Raw genomic sequence first — 20,434 nt, forward strand, 5'->3', positions numbered from 1 at the left:
TAAACTCTCCGAGCAGGCTCTTATCTTTGGCAGGGAAGTGGAAGTGATATTCTTTAGGGTCCCTTCCACAGGCCCCTTCCTACCTCAGTACAGCTCCTGGCAGCATAGTTCCCTTGGAAACCCTCAGACAACCAAAGTTAGCTCCCATTCAAAAACCTGTCTTACACAGCAAGGGTAGCCAGAAACTACAACCACTTCCAAAAAGTTAGGAGACATTTCATTTTTCCCTAGACACTCATTAGAGACAGGTAGAAGAGGCCTTAGCCTACCTCCACGTATTCAAATGAGACAGACATTACAGGAATCAAATCAGCAGACCATGACGACACTCTGTGACAGATGGATAGCATTACCAGGTCAGTGAGTTTCCCATTACTGCTAGGGAGAGTTTTCTGCTTAAGATGCAAATCATTATACTTTGGTTTTTAAAGGTATTCGATGCCTTCTAGAGTTTACTTACACACTTTAAAAAAAAAAAAAATAAAAATCAAGCAAGTCCCATTCAGTCTCAAGAAACGTCCCCAAGACACCTGGGCCCAATGGCAAGAACTCAGCTCTGCTAGTCAATAAGGGCAAGCTTTCACTTCAAAGATGCTCAGCTGTTGCCAGAGTTGGTTATAATTGCTGGTTTAACCAATGTTATTTTGGGACTGGTTTTAGAGCTTTGTTGGGCTGGCTCCACTGAGGTGACTGGGCAACACTGCTTGGCAGAAGATAAAGAAAGCTCTGTTGCTTTCATGTACCTATCATGATGCCACTCGTGTGGGGCACTGTGCTGCTGTCAAATGTCTTCTCCAGGGCAGCCACTCCGAATTCATTCAGGTCCAGGTCATCCAAGGCAGACTCTGCCAGACACAGAGGTACCAATTATGTTATAAAGGACCAACAACTTCAAGAGATAGGATGGCCCAAAGAGCCTACATGCAGAGGAGCCTTTGCTCTCTATTTGTCAGTCTGCACGGCCCTACTCTCTGCCCTGTGCAACGCTGTTCTCAAATGGTTTGGCAGAAGTGTCACGGGCAGCTTTTCAGTTCAGGTTCTTTGGCCTGATCTGATTTCCTTTTGTCTCAAAGTATTCCCAAATGCTATATGAAAACAAAAATCTGATGAAATAACAGCAGTTCCCATAAGTCTTCCCCAAACTGCTCTTTCAAGCCTGTCCATAATAGGCAGGAACACTGGCTTATGACATGTCTGGGTCTGGCTTGTGCTTTGTCCCTACTTTGCTGAAGAGCCACTCAGAAAAGAAATACCAGTAGAAGGGAACACTTGAAAAACATCTCTGAGGTTCAAAGATAGGGTAAAATAAAGAAAGCTTATGAATGCCTGCAAACGTTGTATCTATTTGAACATGCCTCATCACTAATCATGATCGATATAATTCCATCCCACACATGCCTACTCATTTCTATTATTATTTTTAACAAATTAGTGAGATCACCTCAGAAACGTTAGATTTAATGAAAAAAAAAAAAAAGAAAAAAAAAAGGAAAAAAGGAAAACGGGTGACAAAAAAACCTGTACCTAAGAGAAGCGACTCCGCTATCTGGACTCTCCTGTTTTCCTTTTTCTTACAGGTGCTGTCCTACACTCTGTGAAGGGTAAGCCCCTACAATCTACCTGGTGGTAGCCGTTGTTATAAAATTGTCATTTAGAATGTAAGGGGTTGTAACTGTGGAAAATGCCCCTGTGATTTCCTGCCTACTCCAAGACCTCTTTGTCACTCTGACAAACCTAACACTAAGGCCCTTTACACCATCTGACATTCTGAGTAAGTAGCTCAGAGGCCTTCTGTTGGTCCTGTGGGTGAATTTCATCCATAATGACCTGCAGAAAACATCAGATGTGTCACAGTCACAGAAAAAGCTTACAGCCTCAGGAATCTGCCAACACTGACAGAGACGAAAAAGTGATGCTCACTGGAACACCCATGCTACTCCAGTTCTCATACCTGGTGATCCACGTCTGAGGAAGCCCTGTGAGTATGCATGAGTAAAAAAGGCAAAGTTACCTATGACAGACTCAACGGTGTCACTGGTTGGGTAGAAAGGAAGGGCATTGGCATTCATGCCTGGTATGCTGCTGGTGCCGGCAGGGCTTGGTGGCGTTGCAGCCAGACTGGAGGTGATACTAGAGGAGATGCTGGATGTCAGTGGGCTCCCCACTGGGAGAATACCCAGTATGTCCTGAAACAAGAGTTTTAAAAGGGAAAGAGGTAGGAAATAAAACATCTTTATAGAAGAATCCCTTCAGAAACATGCAGGAATGAGCCAAAGATCAGCAGCAAACCTGTTCCTGCCTGCTTCCAACCTGACAGATGGCTGGTGCTACTACTGGGCTGGGGGTGGGGGAGAGATTAACAGCTTTTCTTTAATTTCTGCTGACTGTTCTCCATTCCGTCTGTTGTCCCCCCAGCCAGTATTACAGACATTTCTCAGGCTTCCCCAGAATTAACTCCTGTGACCCACAGGTTGCATGCAATCACAGGCATGAGTCACACAATCACTCACTCAGACTTAGTTCAGCACACAACTTAGAACCCGGTATTAAATTCTCTTTGCTGAATCCTTGAACTTAGATGACTCCAGAGATCCATTTCAGCTCAATTTTCTGTAATTTGGAGACTCTCTCCAGCACAGTCCAGGCCTATGAATCTATCCTGAATTCACACAGGTCTAGCTGCTCACAAATAACACCTCCAGCAAATCATCCCATCTTCATAAAGTAATCCCTCAAGCTGAGCGTCCCTAATGGTGTCTGGACTGTCATTTACTCCCTGCAGAGTTGTCTGGACTCACAGATTTCTCGTGTCCTTGTCTGCGGTGGTGTGAGCACTGAGCTAGGTTCAGAGCCCTGCTAGCAGTACCGTACCTGTTTGGGCTGTAACAAAGGTTGCTCCTGGCTCCTGTGTTCCAGCGAGTGAGACTTCATTTTTGCTTGCTGCAGTAAAGAAACAAAACAAAAAGATAAGCAGAGGGATTAGCAGCAAAATTAAAAATGGCTGACTGTTGGCTTTGGAGAGGCCATAGGAAACAGAGTCCTCTGCTCTCTTACAGCCTGCTCAGGGCACTAGAGAATTTGGAGAGCGGGAAAGCATAGCAAACTGAAAACACTCCAAGTGATTTGCTTTCTGTACACCAAGACATCACCCCTAGAGTTATGCAAAGACTTATCACAATTACATTTGACTTCAATGCTGCTCTAAGTCCTCTGCTAGCACAAAGCCCATCTTAAGAACCAAGACCAAAAGTGAATTAATTTGCCTTGCTATAAATAACCCATCAGCTCTACTAGTATCTAAAAAAGGCCAGAAATGGTGGGAGGCATACTGTCATTTTAAAATTATGTAAACATTTTTCAGCTTTGGGAAAACAAAGAATGTGGATTATGTTTTCCCTCAAACTTCTCCAGCTCCCAGCTAGGATTGCAAAGTAAAATACAGTGATTAACTAACAGATTTTGAAAGCAACATCATCAAAACTGATTTTTTAAAAAAGTCCTTCCCCCATCCGTTAACATGGAGAACGCAAAGCTATAAAACGTGAGGTCAAGGCTGTCTGGAACCGCAAAACTGCCTGAATGACAACATACATTTAGAATTCCGCTACCCAGCCTAAAAATTCAGCTTAAGGACCTTCCAGTGCTATATACCCCTAACAGGTATCAACCTTCTTGCCTCACAACATCAGTTAATTCTGAGCTACAATAACCAGAGCTGGGAAGGAAGTGGCCTCGTGAGCCTGTCAGTGTGTAACTGTCTGTTCTGCAGGCCTGGCTCTGCTCCTGCCACGCTGCTACACGCATAAGGCACAGGGAGATCAATCACACCCTCTGGGCACAGAGAGGGAGCAAAAAAAGGGCTGAGAGTCAGGGCTGCTTGTTTACTCGTTCTCCAACCCCCCTAGTCTGAATCAGAGACTTATTCCAGGCATAAAGTCCGCTTGATTGTTTTTATCACAAATGCAGGCAGTCACCATCTCTGCAGGGGAGAGTCAGGCATGATGTGCAACAGCAGCGCACGAGACGCCACACTGACCTGAAGTGATACGCCTTGACTTCTTGGCTTAAACAGTCTTACGAAAAAGATAAATGATTGCTGGAGAGGGATGACATAACCAGACAGGCGAAAAGAACAGCAGAAGAATTCATCCCTTGGTTTTACTTAATTAAATCATTTTCTCTGCTCAGCTGTATGCCTATGGGCAGATGGGGAGGTCAAAACCTGGCACACAGGCAGTTGAGATATGGACACAAAGATCCTCCTGCAGTGGGTACCACTCTCTTGTGCTTCCCTGAAAAACATGCAGTGAGTTTACATACAGAAAAAACTACCACTGAACTTATCACGGGCTTGTTTTCCTTTGTGTGCAATAGATGTGTTACATTGGTGCATCTGTGTGCGTCTGATAACATGCCTGCTCGATTATCCAACATATCCCTACCCTGTTTGACACTCATCTGAACACAAAATGTGCTATCAACAGACGTCAGCAGCTACAGTGAAGCCGCATACACAACAATGCCCCCCCCCCCCCCCCCCCCCCCCGAGAGGCTTCCTGCCAATGTAGCTAGCTGGCTCTGCTGCAGTTAAGTCTTACTGGAAGGTTGGTTTTTTTCCTTTAAGGAGGAGAAAAAGCGCACACATTTCCAAGCTAGTCCCGGTTCCCACTACCTTGAATTTACGTAACATGTGAGTGAAAAGTAGAGCAAACCAATCGTCGCCACTAAGCCAGTCTCGTTTAGCTCTGGATCACGTTAAAAAGGGGAATACGTCAAGACAAATTCAAGGGGCAGGCTGAAATTCTCCAGCTCCCTCTGTTAAGTCAGGGAAGAAAACAGGGGACATAAATTACAAGTGAAACTGAACGTTTTCTGACCAGCATGGAACAAACCCACTGTACTGTGTGTCAGGACTTCGGAACACCTCCTGCTCATGGCACTCAAGTTCTTCCATTGCAGCCAGCATTTTTTCCAGCTTGCTAAATCTTCTGGGACTCAGGAAAAGTATTTTTAGCTTTAACTGCTGGCTCAGCCTTACCACAAACTATGTGGAACTTATTAACACAGAAGGTGCATTTTTCATTCTAATAAGATAGAAACTATTTGTACTAATTCTACAGAGGAGAAATGACAAGCTCATTGCAGAGCTGAGCCAGAGTCTCTCTTTAAGTTTTCAAATATGAGTGAATAAAGTGAAATGCCTAATTATTGATCTAATTTACAGAGTATATGAGAATCTCTGGTGCCCACCGCAGCCAAAGGAAATGACAGAGGATTGTAAAATGTCAGTAATTATAGATTAAAAGCAAATTAAATCAGGACACTTATGAGACACCTAATTTTGTCTTTAGAAGCCTAGTATAAGGCAACTGTGATTACTTCCATCTATATCTTAATAGCTATTTATTCCAGTCATTTAACACAGGTTTTTGCTTAATTAAAGCCACATAAGTGGGAAGCTACCTGAATACAGTATCTTTGTAGCACAGCCTGGACTTCAGACACAAATGCTCATCATCTGGTCCTCCTTTTAAAAGTCCTATTCATGCTCCATCCCCTTTCTCCTTGGCTTAGGCTTGCTGCCCATTTTCTCCAAAGCAGGGCCTCCCTGGCACCCTGCCTCTGCTGGCAGGAAACAGGGGTTCTCTCAGTCCTTCGGCTTTGGGTTCACTCCTCCTTTGCAGCAGAGGCAATAGAGAACGAGCACATGTTTCTTCTTTTGTTTCTAAACAACTGCTACAAGCTGCTGTGCCCACAAGAAGTGCCAGGATCACAGCATGGTCTGCTCTTTACCCCCAAAGACGTGTTGCATCAATTTGCAATTTCCTAAGCCACATCCACGTTAAGCAAGACAATGGAAGCATTTACAAGAAAGTGTACATGCATATAGCTTAATCTGTATTTGTCACTAGATCATTTTAATTAGACTAAACAGCATTCAAGGCTGGTCCTACTGCAAAGTTTGGTCATATTTTCCCCAAAGTTGTAAAAATAAATAAAACAAACCCCACGGAGTCTGCTTCTAAATCCAACTACTTCATGCACGATCTTGTCTGGATGGGATATTTCCACTGTTTTCTCACAGCAGTGCAATACTAACGCAGCAGTAGAAGCTTATTAAGACTGGCTTCTTTAATATTACAGACGACTTTAAATGTAGCCAAGCTGAAACCAGCACTTCTTGTCATCTCTGTTTTCAGGCAACACAGACCAGACATTTTTATTCTTTTATTCATTTTTTTAAAAGTATGTGAGAAATACTTTTTCAGGCATCTCTTTCATAAAAGTAGCTATTCCTTCCCCTAAAGCAGGATGTTGTTCTATTACAATTATAAATCCACTGAGGAATAAAAACTGAGACTCAAGCTCTGCATTGGACTCTGCTGACTTAGAAGGAATTGCGCAAAGAAACTATTAATTGTCACATCAAGAAAAGAAATTCACAATAAGAAGTTGACTGTGGAAAAGCTCATGTGTGGCAGAAGAGATGGAAGAGCCTGTTCTAGGCTTAGGAAGCAGTTTGAATAAGGCACGACACCAAGACGACGACCGAGGAAGCAGCAAGGCAAGACTGGGATATCCAGAAGGGATAAGAGGGAATGTCATTAGAGATGTGGGTTGGGTAAGATTGCAGAGGGTTCTTCAAATGAGAATGAAGAATTTAAATTTAATACAGAAGCCACAGGAGAGAGCCAAGGATCAGAATGATACAGCCAGAGAAGCAAGAGACAACTAACATGACATTTTTAATACACCGGAGAAATATATGGTGAAAACAGAAGACGAACCAAGTCACGAAGATCAAGGTAAGAGTTCGGAGTGAGAACAGAGAAGGAAGGATGAGTTTCCATGACACAATACAGCAAAAGAAACAGCAACTCTTGGCAAGGACCTAAATAAGGGAAAAGAAAGAGCAAGAAGTGATATGTGGGAAGCTACCCAGGGTCAACACAGGACAGAAGTTGTGCGGGGTTAGGAAAACAAGCAGCAGCTCGACTTCTACAAACTGAGTGTGTGATGGCAGCTAGGCAGACAAGAACAGATGTAAGATGGAAGAGACTGGAAGGGAGGCTGAAAGCAACAGCAGATATCTTAGAACTGCTAGTGAGAACAGTGCTTTCTCAGTTTTGTTCCCTGGGGAAAAAAAAAAAACCAAACAACAAAACACCAAAACACATACATTCAAGCTAGACTGGGCAATTTCTTATTCTTCCTCATCCCCCCAACTCTTCCAGCCAATATTCCCTACTAACCTGGCATTTGAAACTCTTCAAATACTCGGCCCCCACCTGATCTTCTCGCTCAAACCCCGGTGCTTTCTTGTAGCTGCCGGCTGCTGTTACTGAGTCTGGAGGAAAACCAATGGTCTCCAAGCTGTGCGGCTTTCCAATGGCACCAGGAGGAGACCCACATATATTAGATGGGCTTCCGAGACTGCTGTTCCTACAAAGAATCTAATAGAAGGAACAAGTGTCAGGAAAGTGCAGCCAGCATCAATGACTCAAAGAAAAGAGACATCCCATGGAAGAGCTCATTCACTTCACTGTTTGTGCATTGCTTATAGTGACAGTCAACACAAGCATATGGGCTTCCAGGAAACAGTAATTAAAAACCAGGAAAAAGCTCCAGTAGCTACTGGATTTATACAGTCCCACAATTATGGTATTGTCATTACTTTGTACTGGAGTGCAGTCTTATAAAATCCAACCTACAGTTCTAGTGACATTTATTCTTTTGGAGGCCTCGGACATGACTAATCAAGTTTCCAAACCTGACTAAAACCTCTTTGCTTGCCTTAGGCTACAGTGGATCCTGTCTGCACTCTGAGTAGTAGCGTGAAACCTGGAAAGGTGCTATGGCAGTCAGAACAACTAAGCATATCTGACTTAGGTGTAATACTGTATCTTTTGCTTTCCAGTTGGAAATCTGAAAGTTTTAATGCAGGCAAAAGCCTAAGATCAACAGCTGCATTAAAAAACCCAAGAATTTCCAACAGTTCCATTCTTTAGACTAATACCAGGGATCACAATCACATGCAACAAGGCTAGTTTTGCACTGTAGATGAAGCCACAGACAGCAGCAAGGGAGATCAAGATGGGTTTTAGAGAAAGCGCCTACCTGGATTAATGCAGATATCCCATTTCTCTGGGACAAGAAATTATCTGCCTGCACTGGCAAGTGTGGCTGTGCTTTAGATATCATTTAGACAGCTACTGCTACCACAGATTCAAATGTGGCACAGTCTGGGCTGGCATTAGAAAGAACGAGCATCCTACAATGTTTTGATTTTATTTTTACACAGACATTCTGCTGTCCACGCTTCCCTACAGTCGCAAAGATACTACTCACTGTGGTGGAGGTGGGGCTAGTTGGCAGAGTTCCTGATTTATTCCACACCTACAGTACAAATACAAAACAGAACAGGCCACGTGAGGCTGGCTGCTAGAGGGACCTTTTTCTCTGATTAATTCATCATGTAAAATGATCACCAGCAAAGCCATATTTGTTTGCAAGCTACATGCAGATGCCCTGTGGAGTGATGAAGTCACAGAAAGACATGTGTTGCCGTTTGGCATATATCCAAGGATTAGGAAAGACTGTTTAAAAGACTAAGAGCTGGAGATAGAAAAGACCTAAATGGTCTATTAAGTGGAAGATATCTTCAATTTCACTGCAGTTTTCAGAAAATTTAGATGGTACATAAGACGAAGGGGTATTGGTTTTTATTCCTTTCCACAGTGTTATTTAGTGAGAGAAAATATTTTGTCCAGACTTGTCAAGATCTGTTTGGAATTCTAGCTGCAATCAAATTCAGGAGAACTATGAACTGTTAGGTTGGCTTTGGCATTAATAAAATCAAACTATCGGCTTTTCTTTTCAAGGAAGGGGAATAAGATAAAACAGAGGTCCTAAGTGAGCTCACCTCATTCTGACCAGTTTCAAATGAGTTAAACTCATGTCATTTTACCTTCTCAAAACCTCAACCAACTGTTTGAAAAGGTTACACACCTTATCAACAGTAGTGCAAACAGGAAAGACTTAATGAACAACAAAAAAAGAAATCTCAGCAAAAATGAAGTGGTCTAGCATTCCACGGGCGGCTTACCTGTCTGCATGTATCTGTTCAGCATTTAAAGAACTCCCTTCTTGTACGTACAACTAAAGGTACCGCCAGCAATCTGGGGCATTACTTAAACATAGGCCAGAGTTTAGCTATCTCCAGAAGTAGGAGAGGGAGGGAATCAAGGATATCCTATAATGCAACACAATATCCACAGGCTAAGGCTCTGAGATTACATATGTAAACAAACTCAACTGTAGTTATGTACTTTAGACGTTATTGGCTCACAGCCTTTAATTAGAGTACTTGGAAGCTAAGCCCAATATGTACCTCCAGACAGGAAGGAGTTGGACTTCATGTGCGGATGTATTCCACTTTCCTGAAAGTACATCAACAAACTCTGCACAGAAAGGAAGGCTTAGAAATTTTATAGGTGAGAGGACAATACTAAAGCCACTGAATTGTATATTCCAAACAAACAGATCCCTATAAAAAGCGTAGACCTGAGATCTAAAAAGAAAAATGCCATATCCCTTTGGGCTTTTGGATACTTCAGATTTCTCTTCCTGGGAGGAGAAGTACAGTGACTCAGAGAAACCCAGATATATAAGTTATGAACAAGGCTTCCCACAGTGCTACATACATTGCTAAGGTCTGGGGCATGTGGACTGGAAGGGCTGACCGGAACAGAATCACCAGCTGCCGATGGCATATACATCACAGGGCCCGTCTGTGTCGGGCTAGACACAGCTGAGGATTGCTGTAAATCTTCACTCAGCGCAGGCTCTGGAAGAAATAAAGTACACGTAACGTTACTCAAAGCTGTACAACTGCAGTGGAGTACCAGATGTTTAGGAACAAGAATATCTAGATAATTTTGAAAGAAGAAATATTCCACGAGCACCTACTATAAGTATAGAAGCAAGGAGAAACCTTATCTGGCAAATGGCTACTACTTATCTAATATTCCTTATGTTATTACTGTCATCACTTGTACACTGTGTTGTTCCTTAGCCCATTAATGCTGCTCCAAAATTATCTTCTCTGCATGAACTGTGTGTTATTCATTCAGCTGTCTTGAATTAAGCAGAGCTTCCTTCATTGCTAGGCACAAAGTTGATGGGTGCATTATAAGTAGCTGAGGGAGGTAAGTTTCCATTTGTGCTCCAGTACAAACCATTACCAAAAAGAAGTAATGTACATAGAAAGGCATATACAAAAATAAAGCGTCATCGGCTTAGAAGGTAAAGTAAGAGATGCTGTAGACTTGTATTTACATCTAACACAACTCAGCATCTTTACAAAGACTATATAACTGACATGTACATGCTTGTATAGCAGTATCTTTAAAGTGCTGGTTGCAACACATTTCTTGCTAATAATCAGCAAAACTCATGCTAAGAGCAGATCTAATAAATGCACTCCTGTTATTTTAATTGAATTAGGCCCTCAGTGTTCACCTTGCTAAGAAAGGACTAAAAGATACAACTGTGTAAGACAGCACAAGCAATAACCAGGTTGGAATGACCTAAGTGCCACAGAATGGCTACTGTACCACTTTAAAGCGGTATAGCATCAAGTGCAGTAATCTTGTTAGGAATAAGGCATATCCTAAACAAAAATACGATGTTATACACACATGGGAGTTTGCTAAACACCGTTTCTTTATCAAGGCTTCATTCTCTCTTAAGCTTGCTGGATCATACTGTGCAGTTGCATTACTGTGTTTTGGGCCATTATAGCCCACAGCTCTAGCTATAATTACTGCCTGTCGACAAGGCTGCCTATAAAAGGAACTGCATAACCTGTAGGGAATTTACTCTCACCATTCCTTGACAAAGGCAGCAATTACTAATTCCACCATTTACAAAGGATAATCAAATAACAAAGATTTGCTCAAGGCCATGTAGTGAGTCAGTATCAGAGCCAATCTATTGACTTCTGAGTAACCTGCTCTAATTGCTGCAAATTCAACAGCGAAACTGGAGTGCAGAAATTGAGCAGGAGCCACAGGAACAGGAGCTAACTGTTTATCTGTGAATGTTAGTACCCACCTGAATACTGAGCTCCCACAACCAAAACGGCATCGCTACTTTACAGATGATGAAAGAGAGGATTGAAATAATGCCTTATAAATCAGGGAGCTATGGAGAAAAGAGGATTTGAGGAAAAGCGGACAAAAAAGCTGCCTATTTTCCTTCTCCAACCTGACTTAAAGACTTAAACTCTAAGCAAAACTTCATAAATAGTAAAACAGCATTTAATTTTTAAAGCAGATCAATACATTATCTATAATTAGCAATCTTATCTTCAGCTTTTTAAAATAAAACGCTTTGCAACTTAGCTAGGTACAGTTCATCCGCGTACAGATGAAAAGCAGTTTTCTCCTCCTAAACTGATGTACAGAGAACTAAGCAAGTGAGAGGGAACAGAGGGAAATACTTCAAGAGATAGCGCAGTGAGAGCTGAGTCCTACAGACTACTTAACTGCCTTCAGCTCTGCCAACACCTCCCACACTAGCACAGTTTTACCGGAATTATCAAAGTTAATACTTTGTTTTTGAAAATCCTTCACAGAAGCTCTAGTTTAGCTGCCCAGTATTTTAAACTATCTATTTTGGCCAGAAGCTCTCCATAGTTTAAATATCCACAAAAGACAAGAGAAGCAGCCCACGTACGTTCTACATGTGCAAAGGCACAGAAGGGTCCTCGGGGACAGCTGCCAGACTGCTGCATATCATTGCATTTGGTGGATTTGTAGATCTAAGGATGGGAAAAAAAAAAACAAAAAAAACCCAGACATGAACAGGAAAAAACAGTGACCAGCAGCCCAGGTACAAAAGTACTATGAAGAGACTCAACCACAAGATAGGAACACAGATCAAAGGCACAAAGGCTAGCAGAATTCAGAGTGACCATTTCAGTGCTTTGCTTCAGAGGATGGAAAACCCACTAGTAGTTAAAAAACGACCAAAATACGCCCATCACAGCTAGTGCTCACCCAAAGATCAACCCGTCACACATCAGCTCACCCAAAGGTCACCATCTGCCATAGTCCCTCAGTCCCCCTGGAAGCTTCATGGATATTACAAATGATAAAAAGTAGGAAACAGTCGACAGATGCCAGCACAGAAAGTTAGTCACGTGTTTGCAATGAAAATAACAAACCATTGACAAAGATTGTAGGAAATGGATTATTCCCCTTCCCTCCAGTTTGACAGGTGGTGACAATGGTTACTGTGCCCATACAGGCCCATCAAAGCTTTTCAACACTGTAACATGAAGCAGACTAGGACAAGGTCTTAATTACACTTTCTGTAAGGATGTTTTAATGCTCTGGGCATGCTCACAACTAAGAGTTTGGTGGGTTTTAGCATTAATTCATGGCTATCTACGGTTTAGTGCGATCATCGTTAACCAAGAATTCTTCCTCAAGGAAACAGATGCTGTATGTTCACCCGCAAACCCACATCATGCTTTCAAAAGGCCCCCCATAAATGAGACCGCTTTTACATTTGAGTTTTCCCCTACTTTTCTTCCCTCCCCCCATATGGTCTACCTAACAAGAGGGCACACCTGTAAAGCAGCTGAATTTCAGCTTGCTTCCACATGCAGTTTGTGTCCCAGGACCACACCACAAGCAGCCCACACACTCTCCCAGCTGGCACGCTAATCTACTTCATGAGACTAGAATGCTTTTGCTTTTCTAGTGAGCTACCAAATAGAGTGAGGAGGTTACCGTACCTCTGGATGGAATTGTTGTTCTGTGCGAGTGTGGCAATATTGGCATGAGTCTCCATTTTCACACTTACTGGGATCTCCCCACTCGTCTCCATGTTTCACACTGGGACATGGCGAAGATCTGTGTAAATAAGGTAGCAGGAGAATGCATCAAGACTCAAAAATGTGCTTTGAGCTTTGTTGCCTTTTAGCAGACTGCAAAAGGCGACTCTTCCCCTCTACTCTGCTCTCACGAGACCCCACCTGGAGTACTGCGTTCAGCTCTGGGGGCCCCAACATAAGGACATGGACCTGTTGGAGCAAGTCCAGAGGCAGCCACAAAAATGACCAGAGGGCTGGAGCAGCTCTCCTAAGACGACAGGCAGAAAGACTGGGTATGCTCATCCTTGAGAAGAGAAGGTTCCAGGGAGACCTTACAGCAGCCTTCCAGTACTTAAAGGGGCCGACAAGAAAGCTGGAGAGGGGCTTTTTGCAAGGGTGTGTAGCAACAGGACAAGGGGGGATGGCTTTCAACTGAAAGAGGGCAGACTTAGTTTAGATATTAGGAAGAAATTCTTCACTATGAGGGTGGTGAGACACTGACACAGGTTGCCCAGAGAAGTTGTGGATGCGCCATCCCTGGAAATGTTCAAGGTCAGGTTGGATGGTCTAGTGGAAGGTGTCCCTGCCCACGACAGTGGGGCTGGAACTAGATGATCTTTAAGGTCCCTTCCAACCCAAACTATTTTATGATTCTATGATTCTTCAACGGCGAGGCAGGTTTGGCTGCCCACCGTCAGCTGCACAATCTGTTTGGCTGGCTGCTGCTATCCCAGCCCCCACCTGCCCTGCTGTTCTTGCATCTTCTTCCCCTTCTTCCAATTTCCCAATGAAAGAAACATGGCTTAACGCTCTAACTGAAACTGAACACAACTTGAACCAACATAATTTAACAATATTAGCAGCTGATGTGATTAGTGTCAGAGATGCTGGGGCTGGTTTCTGTTTTGGAACTGTACATTCATAGAAAGCTAATAAGTTAATTGGCTAATCCTAAAACACATAATACCCTTACAGTGGTATGTTTCCAGGGTTATAGTATGGCCATGTAGAAAACAGGCTGAGTCAGGTCACTGGGGAAAAGGCAAGTCCATTTTCTTTCTCCCAGCCAGGAACAGTTCTTTTTCTCGGTTCTGAATTTTTCTGTGACCTACTTCCCCTGCTCTTTATGCTCTTAACCATTCCCTCAAACAACAGCAGAGGGAAGCAGATAGCAGCAGCAGCAGCAATCGCCTGCATGAAAGGCAGCCACATCAGCCGGGGGTGGGGAAAGCTACACAGAAGTGAGTGGAGATCAGGAGGGGAAAAGCTTCCACCTTTTCCCTTCCCAAAGGGCCCAGGAAGGGGCAGCAAGCACATAGCTGCTGCCTGAAGACTGGCTTGGTGTTTCTTTTTCTCCTGAAAGCGTTCGGATTAACCTTCATTTGATTTTCATTTGTTTAATTTTTTTAAATACAGGATTTCAGTGCCAATTCACAAATTTCTGTGAATGCTGGGGGTGGGGAAGGGAAGTGAGAACACCCATGGTATTTTCTCTCCTGGCTTTTGGGTCTGCTCTTATGTTTTTCGAAAAGGAACTAAGGAAAAGCCCCACTGAGACCACAACAAAAGCTCTGTTGTGTTGGAGGAAATGAGGGCCTACAACTTGGATGAAACGCGTTCAGGGAGACGCAGCATGCTGAAAAATTCAGCGACAGCTGAGTGATGAGGACTCCCTGGTGCCTCAAAAGCACAGTCTTTAGCAGTTGGCTAGGAATGCATGTCCAGCCACAGTAATGGTCACACCGTGCCTCACGGTCCCCAACACCAGGCACACACAACAAGCAGCCTGACGATTCTGAATCCTTTACCGTGAAACCACTGTTGTGTATGAGTTTGTTTCTAGATGGGGATTAAACCTTTTTCCTGCACTGCTTTCTAAAGCAGGAGTTATGCAGTAAGGGGAAGCCAGACACAGGTTCTGTTTGCTACAAAATCAGAGTTGTAACACAATTTAACAACGGTCACTTATTAGAGATACTGGTTCCTATACACAGGAAAACTTGTTTAGTTTGTTATGGTTCTCCTAGGCAGAAATAATAGCGCCTCGCATCAGTTAGTACAGGCCTTGGAAACACACGAAAAATAAACTACCTCGTGGACAAAATCCTAGATCCTTCATTATAGATTTCTACTACACCTCACCATTCAGCTGGGAAATAAGACGGTGCAGGATGACAGTACCTGTATTTGTGTTTTCTTGGGCTTCTTCTTCTGTCTTTGCTATTGTGGTAGTAGGGACAGGCATAACCCTGGCGACAGAGACGGGGGGGCTTCTTACATTGCTCTGTCTTGTAATTTCCCAACACATACGTTGTTTCTGCAAAAGAAGCAGCCAGTTAGTGGGAAATGACCATGAGCTGTATTTGCTATATTGAAGTTTTTGACAGGAACGGGTGCTCCACAAACATAGACTTTCCTAACCCCACAGACCCTAAGTGACACTCACCTTGCCACCTTGGTTCCTCACTCAGTATTTTCTCTATCATAGCATGGCTAGCAGCGACTGCAGACTGACCCTCTATGCCACCTTCAGATGTAGTCTGACCATTCTGCAAAGCCTCCATCGCCTGAAGCTCCCTTCGTGGACAGAGTTAAATGAACATACAGACTGAGCAGATGAAGAGACAGATAAATGTGTATAAAAACTGACATATTGGAGCATGGTAACAATTCCTAAGTGGGTGCATTTTGTTCCTGCATTTTTCATCAGAACACCTTTAGTTGAACAGCAACTCAACACATGCTCTTCATTCATTGGCATTCCAGATGCATTATTTTTGACACACAGCCCCAAAAGACTCCAAGCACAACTAGTTTAAAGTGTCCTCCCTTCCCCGTTTTGCATATCTTCCCTGGAGATTTTGTAGATTTACCTTGTTAGGAAGGGATATATCATCATGACTCCAACTCTTAAGCATTCCACGCTGAAGTAGTACTGTCCTTCAACCACCTGACTTCATTTCGGTACAGAAATTACCTTTTAAATATAGAGCCCCAACCTCTACTAACCTGATGTCATACACTGGAGAACGTAGGTCATGGGGCCCATGAGCAAATGCGCAGTGAACTCCGTTCTTTGTGCAGTTTCCCTTGGAGTCTGTCTCGTGAATGCAGATTCCAGTTTTGTAGTAGCGCAAGTGATACCTCCTCTCTGTGTCTCCAGTAGTTCTATGCAAGAAAGGACACCTGAGGTACAGAAGGAGGGGAAGAACAAAGTTTAGTCACACAAGTGATGGACTCAACGCTACCAGATGACATATTGCCAATACAGGATGCTGCAGTTGACAACACCTTTGCTAACTCTGCCCCTTCTCTTATGCTGTGCCTTCCAACGCTACCACAGAAGCCCTAAACCTGTCACTACACAACAAGTAATAGTTCCCCTCCCCAGAAAAAAAGACAGCTGGATTATTAAGCCAGCAGCAGCTTATTATTGTAGTCTAGTGACTGCCACAGGTCTGGAAAAGAGCAAAGGGACAGCCAAGGTGTTCTGATACGCTAGCCGTGATTGAAGGGACATCACATGGCACATACCATTTCCTCAGCAGCCCATCTAGAGTTCGTGCTGTTACTGTTTCCTGCTGATGTACTCCTACAGGGCTGCAACAGTCTATCTATAGCCAGATGCATCCTTTATGCAGAGCACGGGACAAGAAAGGAGAATTACAACACTACCATTTTAACTTATGCTTTGTTTCTCCTCTTAGGCAGGAAAAGAACAATCTACACTGGGGGGGGGGGGGGGGGGGGGGCGGGCGGAAGAACAAGATGGAATAGGTAAAGTTTAGATATTGCAGTTTAGATATTAGCATGAGCTAAAAATACAAATCAGCAGCGAGTTCTGAAATGGCAGGTTTCCATTCACAGAGTCCGAACTAGATATGAACCACTAGAAGCCAAAGCCCCCAAATATCCTATTTCCGGTGCCTTTCAAAAGTCCTCTTCTAACAACTATGAAAGTATTGAAACTGAGGCTTCAGGCTGGGGGGATTATTCCATTCTGCTAAAGTCACAAGATCTTTACCTAACTGGGTAAAAAACCACATTGTTTTCCCAACAAATAGTATTTTTCTATGTGTTTATACTGGCATCGTGAAAGGGAATTGAAATTCCATCTCTCTGTAGCATCTCTATATAAAACACTCCCTATATTTGACCACAGTTTGGCTACACTATTTATTCTTCCATATCTGTCACGTGGTTAAAGTGATATTACTGGGTTAACCCTTTAATTGCTGGAGTCTGGCACATGCACAACAACAACACTTGCATGTCTGCTCCAGTTAAACTTACTGTAGTCCCAGGGAGAGAAGAACCACACAAACTCTTCCTCATGTTGCTTTATTCTGGGTACCTGTCACTTCCCTACTGGCTTCTTAAAAGTTTAGGAAGACAAAATAAACTGGCAAGTAATGGATATGATTTAAAAAGCTGAGGATAGGTAATTCGGGGGCAGACTAGAGGACAAACCTCCTCCTCTTTCTTCAGTCTGTGAAAAACTAAGCTGCACTGCTAGCGAGCATGAGCTATTATTTGGCAGTCAGGGACTTAGGGGAACAGAGTCTTTCTGAGCCCATTTGTCAGCGAGCTGTTTTTCCTACCTCAACTTCGTTGAAGATGCCAAGGCTCACGAGGACAGTGAATGATACAAGAGCTGAATTCCCATCTAAGTCACCCTCAGCACCACCTCTGCAGCAGGCCCGGAGCACATGGGCTGCTATTACAGTTTTTACATCTGTTCTCATGTTACGTATGTTACAAAGCTGCTTTACTGCTGACTTGCCTCCTCTCTACTGGAATCATCACCTGGACTGATCCCAAAAGCCTAATGCCTGAAAAGCAGGGTGCAGTCTTTACTTACTCATCTCCTTCTGGGCAGATTCCTGTGGTCTCATCATACTTGGTACAGTAAATGTCAGGGCTGTAGTTAAATGTACCATCCCGGCGGCGGATAGATCTGCGACGACGCTGATTGACAAAGTGCCAGTGGAAGCAAGTGTAGGGCCGGTGCTGAGTGCACTTGTGCTGCACAAAAAGAGGGCACTGCTCCGTGCGGAACTCCTTCAGGTAACTGCAGGCAGAAATCCAACAGCAGGAAATTAGGACCAGGATGCTGGTCAGAGGCAATATCCAATCACCCCACCGAGTCCAGGACAAACCCAGCCACATCCATCACAGGGATGCCTGCTGGCTGTCCTTCCCACACCCTCCTCCCCTGCTTTCGCTCCCAATAATGGAGGCTGGAAGCTGGTTGTCTGTAATGGGAAGACAGCAGTTACCAGGCCAGTTAGCACAAACACCAACGCTAATGATAGCTGAAATCACTTTCCATTGTGCCTTCAGGTATCATCTTGAAGAGGCTTTTCATGACCTTAGAAAATAGAACTCTTAAGTACGTTTCTATCCATTTCCATCTCTAAACTTGAGACTTATCTGGACAAAAAGCAGTTTCCTTCCTATACGTTCAGTTTTAAAAAAATAATAAATAAAATACACTTCCTTGTAGCCATGTTTAAAGCTTCAAGTTACTGAGAAAGGCTTTTAAAAGATCCTTTCATGCCTTGCCCTCCTAGTTTAACTTGGCTTCTTCAGCACGTGGTCGACCATGAAATTTAAATTAATCAATTTCTCTCTTGCAATCTTGTGAATTCAGGACTCAGTCTTGAAAAGTGGGATAACCATCCTCAAAAACTCCTGCATGTTTATGTTGCTTTAATGTTAGTATGTAATTCTCTGAAAGTACGTGTCTTCTTTTATCCTGAGAACTAAAGAAGTCACAAGCTTTTATTTGTGACACTAATAACAGTCTTTAAACCCAGATTGTAGGGGATTACAAAATGGTTTAGATCAACATAATGATCTGACTGTGATCTGTGTGTAGAGGCTTACAAAATCCACGCTGCCTGAAACTCACCAGTGCCCTGTATTTATAGTGAACATATGAACAGTTCAAGTAGCTCAGACCTGAATCCCGCCAGGTTTGGTCGCAGAGACACCCCCAAGAACAATACAGAAGGTCCAGAGCATTCTGATCTCTTATGTTTAGAAGTCAGTTTAAACAGCAAGTAACAAAATTTGTCGGTCAAAATAAAAGTGCTGGTATTCTGCTGGAAGCAACAGGATGATATAACAGCAGATATGGACTCATTTTAAACTGCACATGTACTCCAATGCAACACAAGAGATTATAGGAATTTGTCGAGTATTCATTCTCATATCAGACAATCTTGCTATCATGTTTTTAAATAAGTGGAAAGATGTCTGACGCCCAAAGATGTATTTACAGATAATATCATCGTGCCAGATCCATTCTGAAAGCAACTTCTGTAAATAAAGCCTCCTTTCCTCTTCACCCCTGGCTGAAGAGAGAGCCTCAGGAAAATGCAAATTCAACCAAAGTGGTTTTGCTTGCTGCAAAGAGAGAATATCACTGGCAAGAGCTTTCCTACATTGGATTTTGCAAGCATGAAAGGATAAAAGCTCTTCCTCCTCTTCAGCCTCCGAATACACGAGACTTGCAGGTTCCACCGCTTCGGATCTGCAAACGCTCGGGGCTGGGGAGCCTCTGCAGCTGGCTGTAAGCCCTTTTCAATCCAAGCCCATCTGTCCCCTGCAGTCCAGCCTGGCTGGAACGGTATCTGCATCAGGACCCAAGGCTTAACATCAGAAAAACCAGAGCCAGCATGCAGGAACAGGTCTGTGTTGAGTAGGTGAGGGCTAACAACATCACTTTGTTCCTTTTCACTTTTAAAAAGCCAGCTCCGCTCAAATGCAGATCCCTACTCCAACCACAGCTGCAATTAAACTGAAAAACTGAATGCCACAATAAAATTAATCCATTCCTGAAAAGCTTCCTAAGCTGTTGGACCAAGTACAGTTGTAAAAGGTGGAATTCCACAGATTATTTTATCTTATCAGCACACTAATAAGGCTTAGAACAAAAGTGACTGTAACAACGTTTAGGTTAGAAAGTGAATTAAGTAAACTTAAGCACCATGATACTTAGACTGCCATCCACAGACACTACACAGTCACCAACCAGCTCCTTCCACCCACACGTCTCCACGTACACCTTTAGAGACATGAGATTTATGTTACTCCCATTTTACATATGGACAAACTGCAAAACAGCTGGCTACGTGCCCCAGCCAGCATCATACAGCAAGCAGAGTCGGTGACAGAAATGAAGAGCATTTGAACTCCGTCTTCACTGAAGGGAGTCCCGGGCTTAATTCCTGAACCTCTTCCATGCTCTGGAAACTAAGGGGAGATACCAGCCCAGCACTCCAGACTCGTAGTGATAGGCACACATGAAAACACTGTTAAAACCCCTAGAATTTAGCAACTGCATGATCAACCAAGCTGAAACAGCTTCCCTTTAGCAGGAGAGTTTAAAAACATACGCAGTGACAAGGGATTTCGGTCTCTGGAGTGTCAATTGTTGCTGAAGAGCATTTGAAAATTAATTGCATTTCATGATTGGCTAAACTCCCCGGAGAAACATTTATTATAATGTAAATGAGAGATAATTACATAAGTAAATGGTTCACC

At 43.3% G+C, this 20,434-nt stretch overlaps 1 protein-coding gene across 6 annotated transcripts in view; it reads right to left on the reverse strand.

Moving 5' to 3' along the window:
- Positions 1-20,434, reverse strand: part of UNK (unk zinc finger) — a 45,053-nt gene that overhangs the window by 7,987 nt on the left and 16,632 nt on the right. For 2 of the 6 annotated variants that reach the window (XM_080376631.1, XM_080376628.1), the window contains exons 2-13: positions 17,745-17,954; positions 15,893-16,069; positions 15,330-15,460; positions 15,065-15,200; positions 12,806-12,923; positions 11,740-11,824; positions 9,705-9,847; positions 8,350-8,397; positions 7,254-7,454; positions 2,872-2,940; positions 2,012-2,186; positions 744-845 (exon numbers count right to left, since the gene is read on the reverse strand). In XM_080376631.1, the coding sequence (XP_080232757.1) occupies positions 744-845; positions 2,012-2,186; positions 2,872-2,940; positions 7,254-7,454; positions 8,350-8,397; positions 9,705-9,847; positions 11,740-11,824; positions 12,806-12,923; positions 15,065-15,200; positions 15,330-15,460; positions 15,893-16,069; positions 17,745-17,954 (1,595 nt within the window). The remainder of the gene's footprint in view (positions 1-743; positions 846-2,011; positions 2,187-2,871; positions 2,941-7,253; positions 7,455-8,349; positions 8,398-9,704; positions 9,848-11,739; positions 11,825-12,805; positions 12,924-15,064; positions 15,201-15,329; positions 15,461-15,892; positions 16,070-17,744; positions 17,955-20,434) is intronic. The other 4 variants (XM_080376629.1, XM_080376630.1, XM_080376632.1 and 1 more) reach the window with 4 other exon arrangements.

This window comes from Falco punctatus, assembly GCF_963210335.1.
Source record: "Falco punctatus genome assembly, chromosome: 1".
In the NCBI taxonomy this organism is placed as follows: domain Eukaryota; kingdom Metazoa; phylum Chordata; class Aves; order Falconiformes; family Falconidae; genus Falco; species Falco punctatus.